This window comes from Mauremys reevesii, linkage group 7 (genome assembly GCF_016161935.1).
Source record: "Mauremys reevesii isolate NIE-2019 linkage group 7, ASM1616193v1, whole genome shotgun sequence".
NCBI lineage: Eukaryota > Metazoa > Chordata > Testudines > Geoemydidae > Mauremys > Mauremys reevesii.
This window is the reverse complement of record NC_052629.1, coordinates 99,846,179-99,868,935: the sequence shown is the minus strand read 5'-3', so window position 1 is coordinate 99,868,935 and position 22,757 is coordinate 99,846,179. Positions and strand designations below refer to the sequence as shown.

The following is a 22,757-nucleotide window of genomic DNA, read 5'->3' as shown; positions in this document are numbered from 1 at the left end:
CTAAAGAAGAACGACTGATGAGAATATACTACACAAGTGCTTTGCAGTCTATTACAGGATCCTATCCAATTCAACGTCACGCTCCTCTGCCATAAAGTCCTAAATTGAGCTGAACCCTGTCCATATCTGTGACCATTGTGTGCTCTCATTCTCTCTCTCTCTCTGTCTCAGGGCAGCATTCATTTGGGGCATTTCAAGTGAAAGAGCCCCATATGCACCTATAAGGGGCCTTGGCCAAAGCTTTCCTGGTGAAGAGTCTGGGTTGCAGATCCAGCCTCTGAAACAGTCAAGACTGAGTCCAACCTTTGCCATGTTCACAGCATATTGCAAGACCCACCTCTTTGATCAAGTGTTTTCCTACTGGGAGAGTGGAGTACCCTAACTCCAACTGGAGCACAACCTTAGTATTAAAGGCTGTGTAGGAGAATTAGGGAGTGGATTGCTGTGCTTCCTTCCTAGAGAAGACAGAACTTTAGAAATTAGTTTACAAATTATTGTATAAATAATGGAGAGGCAGAATTTGGCTCTCAATCTCCTGAAAGCTCAAGCTAATTAATTTACATACCAAAAATTAAGCTGAAGCACTTTCTGCATCATCCCATAGTATTACAAATAAAACTAGTAGCTGAGTTCACTGCAAGCTGTTCATGTGCATCCAAAGGCAGAATTTGGTCCTAACAATGTTACATTGTATGGTCAGCATTTGGAGAGATTTGACATTTTCTGATGGTGCAGTTTCAAGGCCCCTCTTCACTACAAAGCTAACAGATGTATTAAAGTGAGCATGTGACCTTAAAGGAGCTCATTATACCAGATTTCACATTCCTTTGAACACCTTATCGCAGCTTTAATTCTATGGCAGTCATACGCCATTAGCCCTTTTACTATGGTAAATGCTACAATGCGAAGTGTTATTTTATTTCTAAAGAAGTTAACAATGAGATAAGTCAATATATTACCATGTGAAATATGAGTTTTCAATCAAATGTCACTTAAAGTGTCAACGCATTTGCGAAAAAAGCAGTCCAATATTTTTAGTATCCATACAAATATGTTTGCCATTCTCACCGAGGAAGGCACCAGCACTGTGTTCCCATGCAACAAAATCCTGTCAGCACAGCTAATCCCTATGGATGTCAGAAGAATAAGCCCCAGAAGAGCAAACAACTGCACTGTCAAAACCATGTCATCAACATGCAGGCCTATTCCTAGTATTATTACACACTCCATTGCCTCCAATCACAACCCAGGAAAACTAGAATCCATGTTCAGAGACATTGGATCTGGAGGAATTGACACAGCATCGCTAATAATCCCACAGAATTCAGAAACTACATTGGATTTTAAAAAGGCAGCCTTATTTTCGTGCCTTGGATTTGAAGCAGATTAAATAATAGAAAAGGGTAGGCTATCAGGTCATGATTTGTATACTACAGCTGTCCAGTTTGAGTTGACAGACATTCTTTGCAGGGCCAGTTGACTGAATAAGAAAGGCAGAGAAAAACTCTGAGAGTAATAGGTGGACTGTAAAAAAAAAAAGTGTTATTGAGGGGAAAAAATGAATGCAATAACAACCAAAGCTGATGGAGTTACTCACTAGAACAAATAGTTAAAGCTCCTTTGTAAACTACAGTTTCCTAAAATGAAGGAATAAAGGAAACTGGATTAGTTCATAGTCCTGACACACACTTCAAGTTGTAATATAGTGTAAATAACTGTTCTAACTAAACTTGGACTAAACCTTCTGCAAGCAGGACAACGAGAGAACCACCATGAAAGGTGAGCTATAATTTACTTTTTAGACCTATAGTGAAGTGCTTTGTAAAGAAATATTGTCTTTGCCAACCAGTGTCTATTTTTAATTTTACAGTGGAAGTTATTGTTTAAGTTGTTTTTCTTGTTTCTGAAGCTAACAGTTGCAGAACGGCATAATGCTACAGAATATGCTTCTTGAACACAGAATTCAGGCATTGTAGCAACATTTACAAATACAATTTCATTTAGAGTGTTAATTAATAAGTGTTTGCAAGGTAAATTGTAGTCACAAAAATCCAAACCTTTCATTTACAGATTTAATATGTTCAATACTGAAATCTCATTCTGTTGTTCTTTTAAGATAGTGTTCCCTGTTACTCATTAATGCACTGTACCCTTTATTTTCTAAGGCTTTTAAATAGTAATTGACTAGAAGCTTTTCTACTTTGAAATAATAGATAATATTAATGATTCGATGCATCACAAAGACAATGTTAAAAGGGATTTATCCACCTATTGCTCTGATTCTCTGGAGCCAAAATAATTCATATGGGATCAGCAGCCAAGACTCCCCAATATATCTTTATTATTCCACTGTATGCATATTAACATAACTTTAGGCAGCATGATGTTTTTAAAGGAATAGCGTTAACCACATATGACAGGTACAAGGTATTATTATTTCAGTCAAAGCCAACTGGATCACTGTCAGGAGCCATGGGAGTAGATAATAATTTTAAATATTAAATATCATTGAGTACTCCTGTGACCTCATTTATCATTTTAACAACTGTACTTGACAAATGTTTGCTTAGTGGCTAGATGTTCAAATCTTTGGAAAGTACAGCTGGCATTCAGATAAGGGAATTTCAATTAATAAGCATAAATATGGGTGGATATTTTAAAGAACAGACCTTAAAAAAATCTGGCTCACTGGAAACTGTTGTTGAATTCTCTGTACTGAAGCCTTTGAAGATTATTGTTTTCTCTAAAAGAACACAAGCTTAATTCTTTAAGGTGCAACGTGCAATCAAAACAGTAAGTAAACAGGGACTGTGCTTGCAACTTTAACATACAGTGGCTCAGAATCACTATCACCATAGAAAGATAAACATTACAATTTAATATCCTTGGGAACTATATGGGAGTGTTTCATTCCTATGGTTATGAGCAGCTAGAAATTCATCATATTTTTATGGCAAGGGGCTGATGGCTAAGCTTGCTAAAAGTTATTTGCATTTCAGATAAAGCCATGGAAAGTAGCTCAGTTTGAAACTAGAGAAAAATTGTCTTTAGTCTATATTATATTAGGTTCCCAAAATTTTATCTAGGGCTGATTCATACTATTCTGATGTACCAAACTGTGAAACAAATGTACATTATTGTCCATTACCAAAATGTACATCTTTTCTCTATGCTACCAATGTTTGTATTACCAAAACACACTGATTATAAATTAGTTTCACCACATTATCACTTCTTTTACTTCTTGTACAGGTGACTTGCTTTTGGTTTCAAGTATCATTGTACTAATGCATATGGTATGTGGATGCCCCGAAAAGTGCCTATGTCATCAAACTTCAAAGACAGTGGACTGCAGGAATCAAGGACTTGTTGAAATTCCCTCCCACGTACCTCCTGAAACTCTAATATTACAGTTGCAGAATAACCATATTTGGAGAATCAATCAAAATGCATTCAGTGAAACCCCTTTGCTCAAAATTTTAGACTTATCTAATAATTCTGTTTCAAATTTGTCATCGGGTGCTTTCCAAGGACTACGGTACCTACAGGTTCTAAACCTAACCAAGAACTTGATTCATTACCTAGAAAACAAGACTTTCAGTTCCCTCCCTCAATTAAAAGAACTGGATTTGTCCTCCAACAGTATATTAAATTTGCCTCAAACTCTAGGAAATAATACAGGGAATATAACTTTATTGTCTGTTAAGTATAACAAGCTTCAAAGACTGGACAGAATTCTGCTGGAATCCCTCCCAAATCTGAAAGTTGTTCTTTTCAAGAATAATCCATGGGAATGCACTTGTCATGTCATTGGCCTTAAACTGTGGCTAGAGAGCTTTTTATACAGAGGTAAGTAATTTTCTCTATTAGATAAAATGTAAAGAAAATGGCTTAACATATATTTGACCTGTCTGAGCTACCATGGCTTTGATACCAGAAAGCATGTAAGCACATACTTAACTCTCTTTCTCTGCTCTGGACTAGAGTTTGGCAAATAACTGATTTTTCAGACTGCTGGAAGTTCAAGAACATAAACTCAATTTGGATTAAACTGAATCCAAATTTTTAAATAAATATTGGCGAATCAAAGGAAACGTAGTTTGACCCAAAGCATTTTGTTTCCAGACTTTTTAATCAGGCTCAATTAAAAAAAAAAAAGAAAGAGGAAGAAGAGGTAATGGTTGTGGTGCCAGTGCCCACCTTATAACTTTTTGCCCAGTACTTAGGGCACTCGCCTGGGATGTGGGAGACCAGGTTTGAATCTCCACTTTGGAGCAGGGATTTGAACCCCCCGAGGTTAGTGCCTACCAGGCTATTGGCTAGTCTGGAGAGGTCTCTCTCAGTGTCTCCTGGTGAAGCTGCTTCCTTTCGTATAAATTATTATTCATTCTAGTAGGGACTTGAGCTTGGGTCTGCCCCATTTCAGCTGAGTGCCCTGACCACTGGGCTAAAACTTATAATGCCAGAAATACACAATGCCATGGTAAAGAAAAAAGTGAACTTTCTATGTAGTTTAAAAGCAGCACAAAGTTGTTTGGCCATATCTCCACCTGCATTTAATCTCTTCCATTTATAAATCCATTAGTTATTCTACATAAAAAGAGAATAAGACTTAACTCTGTTTTTGTAAGTCAGAAGTTGTCTCGCTCTGCTTTTGAATGGCATTGCAAAGCTTTGTTCTGAGCAGCTTTAGAATCCAAAATGATTTAGATAAAAGAAAAAGAAAACATTTATAATTCTAAAATGTTTGGGTTTTTTTAAGTGTATCTGTTTTATATGCAGTGTAGGCAGTGAAAAGTATTAAACATTAAAGGAAGATCTGGTCCTGATTGCTGTGGGAGCTAGTCAGACTTTTGAGAAATCAAAAGAACAAGACAATCGTATTTCCTCTAAAATAAATGTTGATGCATGAATGTGATACAAATATTTCCTTGGTTTCCTATCTGTATGTTGGTCAGTATATTGGCATGGTACAATGCAACAGCTCATGTGAAGATGCTCTGTGTCTTCTGTTTGCCCTCTGTAGCACAATTGCTATTCAGTATCCATTGATGGCCTTCACTCAGTTATGTGGGCAGGAATCTTGAAGATGAGATTTGGTTTGTGCACAGAAGGGTGGAAGGCTGAAGAGATGAGAATGAAAGGAAATAACCCATGACAGACTGTCCTTTGTTGTGCCTAAATAGAGTTGCTTTAATCATTCAACAAACAGAAGACTTACTGTGGAACTAACCAACTAATTTCCACTCCTTATTTCTCCTTTTAATTAACTTTTAAGTGAGTTTGTGCAAGAATAACTTTAAGCCTTGCAAGAATAGCCTTAAAAACCTCACACGTTGGTTACTAGAAATGTTTAAAGTTCATATGCACACTTCCTTGTTAAAATGAAATTTATATAATTGGACAATTTATATGTCTAATTAGTGAATTGGTAACAAATAGTCAAGTCTCCAAATGTTTCACCATGAAATTCTTGCTACTATCCTGTCACCCACAATATACCACACGTAATCACTAAATTGCACACATACCTCAACGTTTTATTTTTATTTCAGGAATTACCGCCATGAGAAGAGACATATTTCTTTTTACAGTATCTCTCTTTTTATGTTGTGGCCAAATCATTGGGCCAGTTCCTTAGCATGCCCAGCACAGATGGAAATCAGCATTTATTGTCTACCTGAAGGAAATGGTTAGCATAAGGGGAATCTCCAGCACAAGTTAAGCCATTCCAGCTGGGCACAACTTAAAGTGGACTTGAAGCTGTTCTAAATTGTGCTGGAGGCACAGCTCCCAGGCATTCTAGGAGTGAGGAGCTGGAATGATGGTGTAATAGCATCTCCAGAGTCATCTGTTCTAGAATCAGCACTGGCACAGATAAGGATCTGGTCCATTGGATCTATGTTAAAACATGTACATTTAATTAAGTTTCATCAATAGAAGATGCCTAATACTTGGCTAGATAACAGGTGGAAGGTGGTATTAGTTATAGAAAATAATAAATAAAATTAAACAAGCTTTTAAGCCAGTAATATGTGCAATTTATCAAAATAGTCAATGGGCTGAGATGAAAGAGTGGGTCTGTAATTTAACTGATAAAAATTAGTCTCCTAAAGGCTTTATCCCCGGGGTTAAAATCATACTACTTTCTAGACTGTTAAAATATTAAGTTATTTCTTTCAGCCCCCAGGCTTTTGTTAATTTTTGCTGGACCTATTCCCCAGAACAAATTTTAGCAGGGGTTGTGAATTCTGTATGCAATGGAAGGTAATGATCCAAGATAAGCATATCAGATTATCTTAATTACTATGCCAGCAGCACAGCTTCTTTAGTTTATCTCTGAAACACAGCCATTGTTTGGCAATTCAGTGCTTTTTTTTTCTTGTCTCACCTTTGCTTTACACAAATTTGTCCAAATTGCAAAAAACGAAGTGAAATGAAACACACAAACCCGTTTTAACAGCCAGTGTTGGAAGAAGTCTAGATATTCTGTACTCTAATATTCCTCTAGTATTATTCTTCTGTGACTTATACTAACCAAAATGAGTTATGTTCCTATAACAGGGTAGCTGGCCCCTTAAATGAAACTGGGCTCAGCGCTTGTGTTCCAGTCAAGTGCATCCTAGCTTGATGTAACAAGGTGGGTGGGGGTGGCTGCAGGGAGTTATAAATGAGAGTTCAGAACTGAGAGTCCAGAACACTGATAGAGTTTAGAAAGGAAGAAAGAGTTCTGAGAATAAAGAGCACTCAGAGGAGGGGATGCCCCTAACAGCGGAGCAGTGAGAGTTCCCTCATTGAGCAGTGAAGCCTGCTGGTGAAAGCAGAAGGTACGAAGGCAGTCAGGAGGTCACCTACAAGTTTCCCCAGGCCCAACAGCCACGATCAGAGAGAGCTGAAGGCTGGGAGAAGCAGAGGGAAATGCCTGCTGGCTCTCTGAGGTGGACAGCTAATGCTGAAGGGCCAAAGAGAGCTGAAGGGTATATGTACTTGGAGGGGAGGAGGGGGCGGTAAATGACTACAGACATAAAGAAGGGAGCCGGAATAAGTTGGAGAACCACTGATCTAAGAGCATTGGGATGCCCAGAGCCTCGGAGGAAAGACCTGTCTGTTGGGCCCAAGAAGTGAAACGCACCCTTTTGGCTTGGTAGGATTGTCTTGTGGAGTTCTTTCTGCCATTGGAGAGGACATCTCATACTGCCAACGAACACTCCTGTGCTAGTGGAGGCATCCACCCAAAAACCAAGTTGTCCGGTGAAGCGTCCATGGATTGGGGTGCCAGAGTCTGTTGCTATGTTCTGTGAGCACTCCCGGAAATGTCAGGAGTAGGAGAGGAGAAGAAGAGGAAACCAGAACTGGCAAGCCCAGAACGGAGCAATCGAGATGACCATGGCCCTTTCCAACTGGAGTTTCTGAAGGACACGTGACAAGAGTGGTAAGGGAGGAAAGGTGTAGTTGATTCAGTGACCATGAAGAACTTTGGCTAGCGAATGGAACAGTTGAGGCATCTGAGATGCAAGACTGGTCTAATCTCCCCTTCTTGCGTACCAGAAAACAGTCTGAATACTTGAAAGGCTCCATTGCGCCTCTCTGCAGGAGGGAGTCCACCTCTAGGGTAAGAATACTGTTGTGAGAGTGATCCCTGGCATGGGATCAGCACAGGGGATGTGGAAGAGGCAGAGTCACTAACTCAATGGTATAGCCATGTCGAATGACACCCAGGACCCACTTTGTCTGTTGTTATCGCTCTCCATGCTGGCAGAAAGAGTTTGAGATGGCACCCAAAAGGGGTGGCTAGTCAGACCGTTGGAGTGCAAAGTGGTTGATGGCTCTCTAGTTGCACTCAGAAATATCGCTTAGCAAAGACTGGGCATGTTGTGCAGATGACTTCATTGTCAAAACAGGTGGATGGGATCTGTGGGTCTTTGGGCATTTCTGTGGAGGCTCACAGATGGTAGAACTGGGGTGATGAGCTCCAATATGACCAACCAGTGGTGCCCAAGGGGTTGAGTATCAGTGGCTCCAGGGCTGAGCTAAGATAGGGTATTGCCATGGTGCCATTGGGACCTTCTGATAGGTATGTCAGCGAACATGCGTAACATCTGGATCCTCAAACTCAGAGGAACCAGAGTCCTATGCAAATGGTGGTGCCAATGGAACGGGGTGTGTTGTAGGAATTCAGCCAGAAGGTGGCAGATTTGAAACAGTGGATGGGGCTCTCTTAGAAGGCAAGAGTTCTGGAACACATGGAGACCTCATCCTTTCCAGGGGAGGACAGTTGATGAGGTCCAGGAGGATTTTCGAGTCTCTTTGAATCAACAGCTCCCAGTCTATGGATAGAACTGGGGCCAGTAAAGGGATCCATCTCTGGACCAATGATGCCGATGCAGGAGGGGTTTGTGGGTCTGGAACTAGTGGGTCTGGTGAGCAACATTTAGTTGCTCTTGTGGGCCTTGGAACGTGGTGCTGCTCCGTGGTGGAACTTGTGGACAGCACAGCATCTTTCTTAGACCTGGAGAAAGACTTACTGTCATGCTTATGTGCATGTTCCCATGACTCACGACTAGGTCCTGAACTGAGGGTCTATGGTAGGAGACACGCTCTTGGATTGTTCAGGCCAATGTATGGGTGGGGGTTCCTGACCAGGATCTGACTGCAGCCCCATAGTGACTCGCATGAGGTGCTTTTTAAGATGGAAGACTCTGCCTTCCCATGGATGAGCAGGGAAGGAGAGGCAGATACTGCATCTGGACACGGTGTGGACTTCCCCCAAACAGTACAGGCAGTACTCATTGCTGAGGGAAAACAAGCAAGGGCAGAAAGCACCGACTTTGAATCCTGGCCTCTTTGGCATAATCCAATACCTAGTACCGGTTGCTGGACGGGGGGGATTGTTTGGCAGAAAATGCTGAAGCACCATCCCAAGTCCTTAATCATACCAAACTTTTAGAAACAAGAAAATTACTACAGAAACAGCAAAAATCTTGACTATATATGGTACGGAGACCTGGGTGCTGTAGGGGGTAGAGTGAGTTGGGGATTGTTTGGCAGTTAACCGCTGAAGCAACATCTCCAGCTCTTAAATCTACAAAACTTCTAAAAAGAATAAACTCACTACAAAAAAACTGAAGATATGAAATATAAAAATAAAAACAGTTTTTCTAAAAACTTTGGAAAATGCATCACTAAGGACAAGAGGACAGCAGAAGCTCTGTCTCGGACCATGCGGTGGTGAGAAGGTACTGAAGTTGTGGTCGGTCTGCCCCCCCTTTATCATCTTGGGCGAAACCATAAGGCAGTGCAAGTGTGCATGCATGGACCAATGGACATAACTACTTTGAAAAGCTCCAGGCGCTTGCACATAACCCCCAGTGGAATACAGATAGGGACCCTCACTAGAAGAAGAATAAAATATTTCTTGAACTGAAGGCAACTCAAGCAATTGATTCTTGTTGCATATACTTAATTATAGAGAATGTTTTAGTCAAGGTAGAATTCTAGTTTTCCATTCCAACACACCCTTTTCAGTCACTCATAACCATGGAAGGATCAGAGCTGCAGAATTTGGATCTTCAGCCATATCCACACTGAAAATGTCCATGTTTGGAAGTCTTTGGATCCAGGCTTTTGGTTTGACCTGTTACAGATCAGGGATTCAGCTGCTAGGCTCTGATTCATCTTGGAACATGGCCAGTATTTGTGGGGAAGGTGGCCTTAGGAATTTGGTTTGGGCGCATCTTAACTCACCACCTTCTAAAACAATTTCTTTTTAAGATTAAAATTTCCATGTCTGGCCACAAAGGGAGAGGAAATTTGAACTGACTTGATTCAGTTACTTTTGAATTACGCAAACATGAAAATATACAATGGTTCTAGCTCTAACCAGTAGCTATGGGGCCATGATATGTGGGATGGTAAGGGAGCTGAACTCTGATACATATGTGCTCTAATGCACTAGGGACTGATCCTGCCCCACTGCTTGAGCAGAAGTGAAAAGGCTCCTTACTCCATTCCCCCCACACCAAATTCACCAATTCAGCAAAGAGCAGGAACCAGCCCTAAAGGCTGCATGGGGCATGGGTCACTTGCAGGTTTAAACTAGTGTAGATGGTGGATTCTCTGTAACTTGAAGTCTTTAAATCATGATTTGAGGACTTCAGTAACTCAGCCAGAAGTTATGGATCTATTACAGGAGTGGGTGGTTGAGGTTGTATGGCCTGTGATGTGCAGGTCAGACTAGATGATCAGAATGATTCCTTCTGGTCTTAAAATCTATGAGTCTATAATAAAATACACAGGATGTGCTGTACGGACAAGTTTGAAATTAGAAATTTCAACTGCTTTATTTTTCTAACTTTTGTATGGAGAATATTGGTTTTGGCATGTAATGTGAATGGTATCATGCTTTTATAAACTATGCAGAAAAAATCAGGGCATATAGAATATTTTATTTTCACAATTTGCTTCATGGCAAATGTTAGCACATAGTGCCAGAACCATCCCTACTGTGAATGCTAATAGGAAATGTTTACAGAAGACATATTGTTTCCATTTATGTTTATTAAAAAGTAGTGGTAAGACTGTACCTGGTAACAATAAATCTTTGTTTTCATTTATGGCTTTATATCTGCCTATTTTTATACTACTGGGTGTGCGCGCGAGGTGGGGGGTGGAGGTTGTTTTGTTTTAATATAAACATTGATAAAGTACAGGTAAGTTTACTCCTAATTAATTACTGGTTACAAGTAATTGCTTATTTGAGTATATAAAAGTGTTATAATCCTAGTCTTTAACTAACTGGAAATATACACAAAATAATATATGGCTGTAAATGCTTTAAAAGTACAAAAATGAAGCAGTTTATAAATTCCATTGGGCTTCATTTAGTTTTTACATACAGAAAATTCAGAAAGCCAAAGAACTCAAGATTTTAATATGTTCTTTTCAGGAGGAATAAGTGATGGCATTATATGCTCAACACCAGAAAATCGGAAGGGAAAGGACCTCCTCAAAGTTCCTTATGAGATGTACGGGACATGCCCTCCCACAGCGGCTCAGGTTCATCTGGCTAATATTCATCACCACAGCTCTGAGCACAGAAGTTCTCTGAAGCACATTCATCACAATGAAAATGGAGAAAGTAGCCATTCAGACTGCGAACCTAAACCGAAGCCAAGGCCAGTTAGTTTGCGTCATGCAATCGCCACTGTAGTAATAACTGGAGTTGTCTGTGGAATCGTGTGTCTAATGATGTTGGCAGCTGCTGTGTATGGTTGTGCCTATGCTGCAATTACTGCTAAATACCACAGAGAACACTTGGCCCCAGTAACAGAGCTGGGGAGTCCTGAAGAAAAAGAGCCATTTGATAGTTCCTTGGCTTAAGTTACTTTTGGTCTTTGGTTTCACTCAAGTAAGACTCCTCGTTTCAATGAGAAGCTTAGTGTCAAGTAGGATTGATTTACTTGTTACTCCTGTATTTTGATTTTTCACATTAAAACAGTTTCTGTAAAGTAGACATTCATGCCTGGGTAGCAATTTATGTTGAGAGGTTAAATAGAGGAAATAAATATATTATTTATGTTTTGTGCATGCATACATTCTGAAGTATTACATGAGGATGTGAGTTTAAGATTAATTAAATCTTCATGTAACCACTTTAAAATATTCAATTCTACATGAACTAGTCGCTGTGTAACATTAGTACAATACATGGCAATTATAGACAGTCACTAGCCATCACAAGTGAGATTTCTGGTATGGAAAATGCAAAGCAATTTTAAGTGGCTTGGTAAAACTTGCCTAATATGTACCTAAGGAATATATGGCAGAATAGTAACCTCTAAGTACAGGTCATACTAGATAGTAGTAGAACTGGCCAAATTATTCACTGAAAGTAACTGACCCAACAATTTTTTCAAAATAAATTATTTGCAAGCACATTTTTTCCACTATTCGACCTGCTCTACTAGATAAACCATTTTAATATTGCATCCATGAGGTAGTTTATGAGATGGAAAATCCAAAATTAGCTATAGCAGTTCACTTCTAGGCCATATCCAGAGACAGAAATATCTTTCTTTTCTTACTTGGGGAACAGTAAAGAGGAGTGGGAAAGATGGAAGTGAAGGAGGAATAGTTAACATGAGGGCACTGTGGCATTCTGATACAAGGATTTGAGAAAGGGCATTGACAGAGGCAAAAAATAAAATATAAACATATAAACACTTACTTCCTTAACAAAGGACTAATACACAACCACCACAGACACTTCTGATGGTCCTAATTCATAAAACTTCCATGTGGCAACTCTCAGAACAGGAATAAAATAATGGATTTGGTACTGAAACCAATACAATTGTCAGGTTTCAGAGTGGTAGCCGTGTTAGTCTGCATCAGCAAAAACAACAAGGAGTCCTTGTGGCACCTTAGAGACTAACAAATTTTTTGGGGCATAAGCTTTCATGGGCTAAAACCCACTTCATCAGATGCATGGAGTGGAAAATACAGTAGGCAGGTATAAATACACAGCACATGAAAAGACTGGAATTGCCTTACCAAGTAGGGGATCAGTGCTAATGAGCCAATTCAATTAAGGTGGAAGTGGGCTATTCTCAACAGTTGACAAGAAAGGGTGAATAACAAGGGAGGAAAAATCACTTTTGTTGTGCTAATGAGGCCAATGTAATCAAGGTGGCCCATTCCAACAGTTGACAAGAAGGTGTAAGTATCATCAGAGGGAAATTAGTTTTTGTAGTGACCCATCCACTCCCAGTCTTTATTCAGGCCTAATTTGATGGTGTTCAGTTTGCAAATTAATTCCAGTTCCGCAGTTTCTCGTTGGAGTCTATTTCTGAAGTTTTTTTGTTGAAGAATTGCTACTTTTAAGTCTATTATTGAGTGTCCAGGGAGATTGAAATGTTCTCCTACTGATTTTTTAATGTTATAATTCTAGATGTCTGATTTGTGTCCATTTATTCTTTTGTGTAGAGACTGACTGGTTTGGCCAATGTACATGGCAGAGGGGCATTGCTGGCAAATGATGGCATATATCACATTAGTAGATGTGCAGGTGAACGAGCCCCTGATGGTGTAGCTGATGTGGTTAGGTCCTATGATGGTGTCCCTTGAATAGATATGTGGACAGAGTTGGCAACAGGGTTTGTTGCAGAGATTGGTTCCTGGGTTAGTGTTTTTGTTGTGTGGTGTGTAGTTCCTGGTGAGTATTTGCTTTAGGTTGGGGGGCTGTCCGTAAACGAGGACTGGGCTGTCTCCCAATTCTTGATGATGCACTGGAAAGGTTTTAGTTGAGGGCTGTAGGTGATGGCTAGTGGTGTTCTGTTACTTTCTTTGTTGGGCCTGTCCTATAGTAGGGACTTCTGGGTACCCTTCTGGCTATATCAATCTGTTTCTTCACTTCACCATGTGGGTACTGTAGTTTTAAGAATGCTTGATAGAGATCCTGTAGGTGTTTGTCTCTGTCTGAGGGATTGAGGCAAATGTGGTTGTATCTTAGAGTTTGGCTGTAGACAATGGATCGTGTGATGTGGTCTGGATGAAAGCTAGAGGCATGTAGGTAAGTGTAGTGGTCATTAGGTTTCTGGTATAGGGTGGTGTTTATGTGACCATCGCTTATTTGCACTGTAGTGTCCAGGAAGTGGATTTCTTGTGTGGACTGGTCCACGCTGAGGTTGATGGTGGGGTGGAAATTGTTGAAATCTTGTGGGCCACCTTGATTACACTGGCCTCATTAGCACTACAAAAGTGGTTTTTCCTCCCTTGGTATTCACCCCTTCTTGTCAACTGTTGAGAATAGCCCACATTCACCTTAATTGAATTGGCTTGTTAGCACTGACCCAGGGCCGGCTCCAGACCCCAGCGCGCCAAGCAGGCGCGTGGGGCGGCATTGTCCTGGCAGGGCGGCATTTGGCTCCGGCGGACCTTCCGCAGTTATGCCTGCGGGAGGTCCACCGAAGCCCCGGGACGAGCGGACCTGCCGCAGGCATGACTGCGGAGGGTCCCCTCTTCCCGCGGCTCCGCTTGAGCTCCCGCAGGCATGACTGTGGCGGGTGCGCTGGTCCCGCAGCTCGGACGGAGCTCCCGCAGGCATGCCTGCGGATGCTCCACCGGAGCCGCGGGACCACGGGACCGTCCACAGGCACTTTTGTCCCAGCCGCGGGACCGGGGAAGGGCGGTGCGAGCGGCGCGGCGCGCCACCCTGCTTGGGGCGGCAGAATTTCTAGAGCCGCCCCTGCACTGACCCCTCAACTTGGTAAGGCAAATCCCATCGTTTCATGTGCTGTGTATTTATACCTGCCTACTGTATTTTCCACTCCATGCATCTGATGAAGTGGGTTTTAGCCCATGAAAGCTTATGCCCTAAAAATTGTGTTAGTCTCTAAGGTGCCACAGGACTCCTCGTTGTTTTTGCCAATACAATTGTGTGTTTGTATGTTGTTATTCTTTCTCTTCTGTCTGGCTAGATTCCCTGTAGGATCAATCCTAGAAGAGGGATCCAGAAGCAGAAAGTTTGCTGTAAGAGGATGTTGCAGCCACAAAATCCTCAACACCAGAGAACCAGAAGGGAAAGGATATTCTTAAACTGCAGAAGCATTTTTTCAAATAAAATATTTGGCTAGGAAGTTCACTGCACCATTTAAATCCAGTATTAGATTATTATAATATATATGTCTAAATTTTCTAGCTTGGATTTTATTTTCAGAATTAGCATTTTGTAACCCCTCCCCTCCCAAAAAAGGATTATTTTTTTTTAGCTAGGGTAGTGATGCAAGGGTATTGGATGGAATTTTACCATCTATGCACTAAATCAAAAGCCTCAGTGCCAAACCAAAGTCAAAGGCCTTTTACCTGTGGGAATTACAACGGAGCTGGGGAACACATACACACAACCCAAATTTAGGGCCCAGCGCACCCATGCAATTAGATGGCAGATGCAAATGTGAAAAATGCTAAAGCTCCAACTGACTTCAGTGGAGCCAGGATTTCACTGACACTGCTCCCAGTAACCTGGGACTCAGCTATGGCACTTTAAGTACAAATACCCTCTGCTCACTCCTTAAAAAAACTCAAACCAACCTACCAAAACCTTTTAGACTCTCTTCCTAAAGAAGCAAAAAACGACACAAAAATGATTTTAAAATATTTTTTTAGGTTACCTTTAAGCTGCTTTTGGCATTTTCAGGCCTTAATTCCATGTGAAATTCTGCCATAAAGCAAGATATTTCTTACTTCCATTAATGCATTTCTTTGTATGACTGGAGTAGGCCAACCCATACTAAATGTGTCATTAACATGCTATATGTTCAAAAAATGCAGAAACATCACATTATGCTTTGATAAAATTGAATACATTTATAAATTTAGCCCACGGTTGCCACAAACAGCCATTTAAGATGATAATGTTTACTAATGTTTTAAATGTCAACAGAGTCTCAACAGAGAAAAATAGAGAGCCAATCATTTAAATTAACAAATGCAAACTTACAATTTTGCAATATGAAAAATGTAATGTTTATCTGTAAAAATAAAATTCAGATGAAAGACACAATTTGCTGAGTATTCTGTGAGAACCACAAATTATCTTTCACAACCACTGCAGTTCATAAGGGATAATTTTCAAACGCCTTACAGATTATTTTTAGCTGCTCATTGTATACTGCTGAATCCAGGGATTCCCTACAGAAATGGCCTTAATTTGCAAAGATATGGACATCTGCTGCTGAAATAATGAGTTATTTGCACAGCTTTATTTTGCCAGTAAAGGTCATTGACAAACAGTTTCAACAATGCAACGTAGAGTATTTCTATAAACACAGTGTTTCCCCCGTAAACTCTGGAAGAGCCCCTTTATTCCTGAAAACATCAGGATAGCTTGTTCACTGTCTGCCATTTGGAAAGACAGCTAAAAGAAATGGATTGTACTATTCTTATCTTTCAAATAGGGGTCACCTTGTCACTTAGTTTTCAGAATCGATACATGGAAAATGGAGATGAAGAAAGTGGTCCTACTTGCAAATTTGTTCCCAATCTAGAATAGGAGATAAAACCACACAGATTTCACTTTGTTCTCTGCAGAAAAAGCCCATTAATGGTTATATAGTATAAGTATTGAGTGCTGTATGCAAGTCTTTCCATCCAAAACTTGCAGAAAGATGATAAAAATTTAAACTTCATTACCCCAAAGTGATCCCACTTCCAATCAGAGAGAGGACGCCCCTCCCTGTTTTTTAAAATAGGCAGCTTAACTACATTATACATCGTGTATCTTTCATTTGCAACATTAACAAAATAAAACACCATTGTTTGCATCATAATAACCTCCTCTTTGCTGCTGGCCAGGTGACAAAAGTACAGAGGCTCCCTTTAGTTCAGCATTGAAAAAGTATGCTTATTTGAACCTCTTTAATCTGCAAAACAGGGCTGGAAAGGTCATATTAATAACATTCACACAAGATTCTTGGTATTTTCTGGTTGTGTGTTACCTGAAATATGACTGCAAGCTCCCTGGTAAGGCAGCCAGCAACAATAATCACCTGGATGTGGCATTGACCTAGGGTTGCCAACCATCCAGGATTGACCTGGAGTCTCCAGGAACTGAAGATTAATCTTTAAAGATTATGTCATGTGATGAAATCTCCAGGAATACAACCAACCAAAACTGGCAACTCTACATTGACCCATCATGGAGGAAGGGACAGATGATTCAGTGACAGCAAAGTACATGACTACAGCATGTTACCAACAGGGGTTGAGCCTGTGGTCAGCTCTGCATGATTAGAGAGGGGATCGACAGATTTGGGGCCAGAGTTTTCCATGGACTTCTTCTTGCCTTTGTGGATACTGCAAGCTAAGTTTCTTAATCAAGACTGCCATTCTTGCTTCAAGGAGGGAATGAGAATCTGCAAATCCTGTGCATTTTTGGAAGTAAAAGGTTTTTCAAGAAAGGGGATAAACTAGCTAATCCACAGTATTTAATTTATGATGAATTTATTTATTATCCTCATAACTGCAGAGAAACAAACAACAAATTGCTTAAAATTCAAACCAAGGCAGCATTATCTTAATTTCATAAAACCAGTCCAGATTCTCTGCCATGTAATGTAATCAAGGAATTATTTGGTTGGCAGCAATGTCCTTTGGGAAAAACCTCTAGAATCTGCTATTAGATCCACACATCTGCTAAACTTTCCCACGTTAGCTACACTTTTAAAAAAGAACAGCCTAACACAACTGGCCAAGAGTGAGGAGCAAAATCCTCTTTGAAGTTCACGATACCTATCATCACACAGATCTACTCTACCTGTGCAGCACTTGGATTCTAGGTGATGAGTGCTATAGAATTAAATAGATGGATTACGCAACCAAGGCACTTACGCTCAGAAATTATGATTACATTAACAGATAAATATACCCCTCAAGAACTGTGCTATCAGATAAAGGCATCATTTCTAAATGACAAAGTGAACTGAGAGTGTGTGCATGCGAATGCCTTGAACACTGAATATACATTCTGCTTTTTACTGAAGCCATTAGTATGCATTTCAATATTAGATTTATGAATATGAAGAGAATATGAAAAATGTATTAGGCCCTTTGGAAAAATATAAACTAACTGTGATTTCCACTAAAGCATGCAGGGACAGTGCAAGGGATTTACTAAGCATTACTACTGATTATAATGTTCAGAGGCTTACAAACTGGAGTAAAGATTAAGTAAATTGCTGTCTTGACTGATGAGAAAAGCATATATTTTAGAAACTTAGAACCTTTGAATGGTGTTTCAGTGCAATGGCATGTTTGTTTTCCCTTAAACACTACTACTAAGAGATAACTTTTTATAGGTGGGGCTATTCCTTTTAAGCACATTGCATGGTTGTAATCACATTCAAAGTAGTGGCAGGTAAAAGAGTGGGTAACCTGAACAGTACACAATAGTTTATGAACAATTAATAGATGCTTTATCCTATCTAATACTTTAACTTAATATACCAAAGTGCAATAGAATGGAGGAAATACTTGACTATGTGGGAGGCATTTACAATATACTTAATTCCTAAAGATAACTGGTACTTACAGAGTGTTAACCTGTTGAAGATAATGATTTAATTTACAAGGCTCATATCTGTAAAAGTTTGTGTTGAGACTTTTCATTTGCAAAACTCCCAAAGCATATGCTTACAGGCACATGCACATGTCACACTGGGTACACACTTTTAAAAATCTGAACCCAAGGCGTTAAAATGTCATTGACTGAGTCTAACTGAGTCCTGAGATAACTGACTGAAGAACAGAATTTTTCACAAACCTAAGAATGGGTAGCTAAATACTAACAGGTAACCTGGAATATTCCCATATCGCAATACAGTCAAACCTTACTTACCTGAAGCTTGGTTAACCAAGAGTCTTAGATAGTCTTGGACAGCTGACATGTAATCAGAGTTTGATTTCAATGTATAAGTCTTTATGTGCTGATTTATTCACAAGGACCTGAACATAGGAGTTTGAATACACATATGACCAGCACCATAAAGACTGTCACTTTCAAAAGTGACTCATGATTTTGAATGCCTCCATTTTTGAGTGTCCAACTTGTGACACCTGAAAGGGGCATGGTTTTTAGAGAGTCGGTGTTCACTGAAATCAGGCCCCTTTAAAGTGTCCCAAAAATGGAGATTCCCAAAATCATGGTGTGCTCCAGGCTTGAAACTTAAGCCTGAAATACAGCTGTTGCCACCTCCTTCTTAATTGTTTATGACAGAGGGGATCTGGCTAAAAGACCAACATCTACTAGGTGGGGTCATTCAAATTATCTAAGGGATTTTATATCCTTTAACTGACTTTCTTTAATTTTGAACCATTGTAATGACTTTGTATAAATGATGAGCATGTGAAAATAGAAAGTGAGCAAAGGGGTGAGGTGATGCTGGGAGGTCTATGAAAGAATCAAACAAAAACATGACCTGTCCATGAGTTCAAGTAGACTTGCCTACCTCTGGGTGACTACCAACACAAAGCACCAGGTTAGAATTAAAATATAGGAAGCAGTGATTTAGCACTGAAAGTATAACTCTGAAGGTGACTGATTAGGAGACTGTAGAGAAAAAGTAGTGGCTAACAAAGGTTTGGAGATAAAATGATGGAGCATGTTTATGAGCTGATCTGTTGAGATTTTTAAACAGTAGCCTATTTTACTTTATTTATTTATTAATTGCATTTCCTCTATTCTAAGTTATTAAAAGATCCTCTTTGAAAAGTTAAATATTTGAAAGGGGAAATGCCCTTGTTCAGTTTTTATATGGGATGATTTATTTAAAGGTGTGAAAACCATATTATATGTTTGCATAATATAGTGTTGTTGTGAGATAGGGAATATGCAATGAAATTGTCAGAGAAAAGAGCTGTTGCTAGGCTACCTTTAGTTTCATTCTCCTACTTTTAATTTATAAAATTAGTTTCATTCTCCTACTTTTAATTTATAAAATGGCTTGATACTTTTCAACTTTATATTGTAAACAAGCAAACATATATTCAAAAAAGTCCTGAAAATACTTTAAAAGAATCAATAGTTTTAATATAAATAAATTGTATTAATGGATTCCCTTAATTCTAGAAAGCCATTACAACATGTTCATTTACATGAAATCTTTCTATCAGCACCACTATATATCAGTGGGTAAGTATAAAAAGGATATATACAAAAAATTGTTGTCACAGTCAATATGACTTTTCCTTGTGCACTGCAGCATTGACACTAAAGAATAACGTTTCTAGCTTTGCAAAACTTTAGTCTATTTTTATTTCCATGGCAAAGAATAGTGAGCAACCCAATACTCATTGTGTCCTTGTGCTCTGACATCAACTACTATGGAATTAAATACACCTGCTAAATGTGGCTTGTTATTATGTGATACTTGAATGACAGATTCCGTAGAACTTTAAATACCACATGCCTATAGAAAGATAATATACTGTGTAAAGAAATTAATCAGAGTAGCACCAGGTAAAGAGTATCTACCCTTCTCTTTTTAACTTTTGCTTCTTTGTAGTGGGAAAATCATTGCAGCATCCAAAGATTTGGGCCAGATTCTGTCGTCCTCACTGAATCTGAGTAGTAACTTGATGCCTGACTACTGTTATTGTTTTGAAAAGTTGTATTTGAGAAGTAAACTATTAATTAACATGTCCATGAGTGGCAGAATCTGTCCCTTAGGACAAGATACACAAGTCTTCTCTTTTACATATACAGTAAAACCTCAAGAGTTATGAACAATCAGAGTTACAATCAGCACTCTCGATGTATCTCCAGCAGAAAGGGGGCATTACTGGACATACCTGGAGATACTTGGATGTCTCTCCTCACTAACCACCATTTGCTGATAAGGAGGTACATACCCTGCTTGAAGGGTAGGTTTTGGAGGGTAGGGTTTCCGTCTCCTCTCCTGATTACACTGGGCTAGGAGAAATCTTCAGACCAAAAGGCTCTTTTATTCAGCTCTGTTATGGAACTGGGCCCACACAGGTTGGGGGGGAACATAACCCACCTTTAGTTAAGTTGGACTTTCAGTTAATTGGACATACAATCAGGGCTTGCTTGTATTCAGAGACTAAAATTCTTACCTGACAAGTAAGGGCTCTGATGCTTTTAAAACGTGTTTGTGAACATGTTACTCTGACTTAAAACAGTAATGTAGGGATTGCATGAAGTTTTGTCTGCATGCAGTGTCCATCTAGTGCTTTCCATGTGATACGGTGATTAATGTTGACATTCAAATATAAATGTCCAATAGCAAAAGAGTTTCTATTTAAAAATTATATCTCAACAGGAAATAATCAAATTAAACAACAGAACAAAGTGACTAGCTATTTGTCCCATTAAACCCTCCTTCTGGACCTCACTGCACTTTAGTGGTATGCAAATTAACAAGATTTATGCAATTCCACATGTTCACCAATAGGTGGCACTAGTGCTTTCTACTTTTATTGGAACAGACAAGGAGCCCTCAGTTACTGAAGGGGCGGGGGAGGCGGGGGAAATCCTGTTGTACTTAAAAGTCAGTTAATCTAATAACTATAAACTATTCTTCTGCTGTAACCTTTGCATTCTGAAATGAACATGGTAATGGCATTCAGACTAGATTTTCAAAGCAGCATCATCTTTTTTTATATATTTACTATTTAAACTCACTTAGAAAGCTCTTCTTCAAATGACAGCATTAGTATTTATTAAGATGCAATACAGAGATACTCAACAATCATTCCTAATATTTAAAATGTCTCATATTAGCAAGGTATCATGTTGCTTTTGCATCCTGCAACATCAGACGTGCAGACATATTTAACAGTCCCTTTGTTTATGTTGATTCTCATACTCCTCTCTCCAAAGCAAATAGGACTAGATAGGTTTGTAAATTAGTTGAGAGATTTTAGAATGTACCTGATCTCACACAGTAAAGGGAAAATAAGAGCATTTCTCTACTTGTATCCCAAAAGCCTAAGAGGATGGAGAATAGACTAAGCCTTGGGTTTGACATGCCTCAAGATTCTGGCCAGCTCTGCTCAGTCCTTCATCTTTCTGAGACAGACGCACTGAGCACCATGCAGTTTACTGCTTGCTTATGGGTGTTTTGGCTGATGCTTTAAAATCCAAGGCACTGTCTTGTCTGTGGTGGCACTAAAGATCCCTCGACTACTTTTGTAAGTCAGAAATTTGCCTTAATGTTCTTGATCAAAATTCTCCCCCATCATTGTTGTGCAGTGTGATGTGTATCTGTTAACGGCTGTCCTCCATCCCAAATGTGGCTAGATTTCAGTAGTGCAGTTTTGCGTATCAGTTGTGAAGTGTTTGGGGACCATTCAGAATGAAAGGTGCTATATAATGTAAAGACTAGTCTATACTGTTACATTTGGACCACAACCTGTATACAGGGGTGGGGGGTGAATGAAGAGAGCAAATCAGAATTCCTTCAGTGTCCCTAGGGAGATGGCCAGTGGAGTGGGAGCTGTGCCAAACACCCTTGAAAAGGAGCATGCTCTGCAATGTTTCAGCTCTGATGGCCCTTTCTTCATCCCTCCTACCACCTCCCCCATTTTGACTCCCTTTGATGAGTTGGTCACCAGTAATGATACTAGATCTTTTTCCTTGTATTTAGGGAGAGCAAGGACTGGGACTGGGCCTTCTTCCTCCTTATGAGCAACCGTTACTGCATTATCACCGCTTTCCATTTTGAAATGTCAAAAAACCCTAAAGGCAACCCTCTGTCAAAGGGCCAACATATAGAATCTGCTGCAAATCACTTTGAAATTTAACCACACCAGAGAATAATACAAGAGTACAATAGTCAAATTTGTGTTAATTCACCATAAAATCAAATTGTTGCTACCATTCACACAAGCTGCAGAAGAGAAGCTCAGTCCTAAACTGCGTCATTCCCAATCAGCAGTGTTGCCATCAAAAATCAAAATTCCCATCCAAATTACCCTGATCTTGCTAGAATAAAAATAACAAAAAAAACCCATAGGTTGACCTTGCAGCACTAGCAATTTAAAAAATATGCTTTTTAAATATAAATTCGATATAGAAATCACTGAGGGAACATACTGTGGAACACTAAGACATCTCTCTTCTGAACATAACTGAATTTTAACTACACACCATACACATATTTTTCAGGCTTATTATCCATATCGCTGCAGCAAATAAATTAAGCTTTCAGAGTGTACACAAACACAATAAATATACCTGT

At 39.5% G+C, this 22,757-nt stretch overlaps 2 protein-coding genes across 17 annotated transcripts in view; one reads left to right on the top strand and one right to left on the bottom strand.

Annotated features, from left to right (window-relative positions):
- The window catches only part of CACNA2D3 (calcium voltage-gated channel auxiliary subunit alpha2delta 3), an 839,197-nt gene that overhangs the window by 103,677 nt on the left and 712,763 nt on the right, over positions 1 to 22,757 (bottom strand). The window lies entirely within an intron of this gene.
- LRTM1 (leucine rich repeats and transmembrane domains 1) lies at positions 1,595 to 11,379 on the top strand. Its single transcript, XM_039480716.1, has 3 exons — positions 1,595 to 1,779; positions 3,253 to 3,849; positions 10,946 to 11,379. Exons 1-3 carry the CDS (start codon positions 1,773 to 1,775, stop codon positions 11,377 to 11,379), a joined length of 1,038 nt encoding a protein of 345 aa, XP_039336650.1. The 5' UTR covers positions 1,595 to 1,772.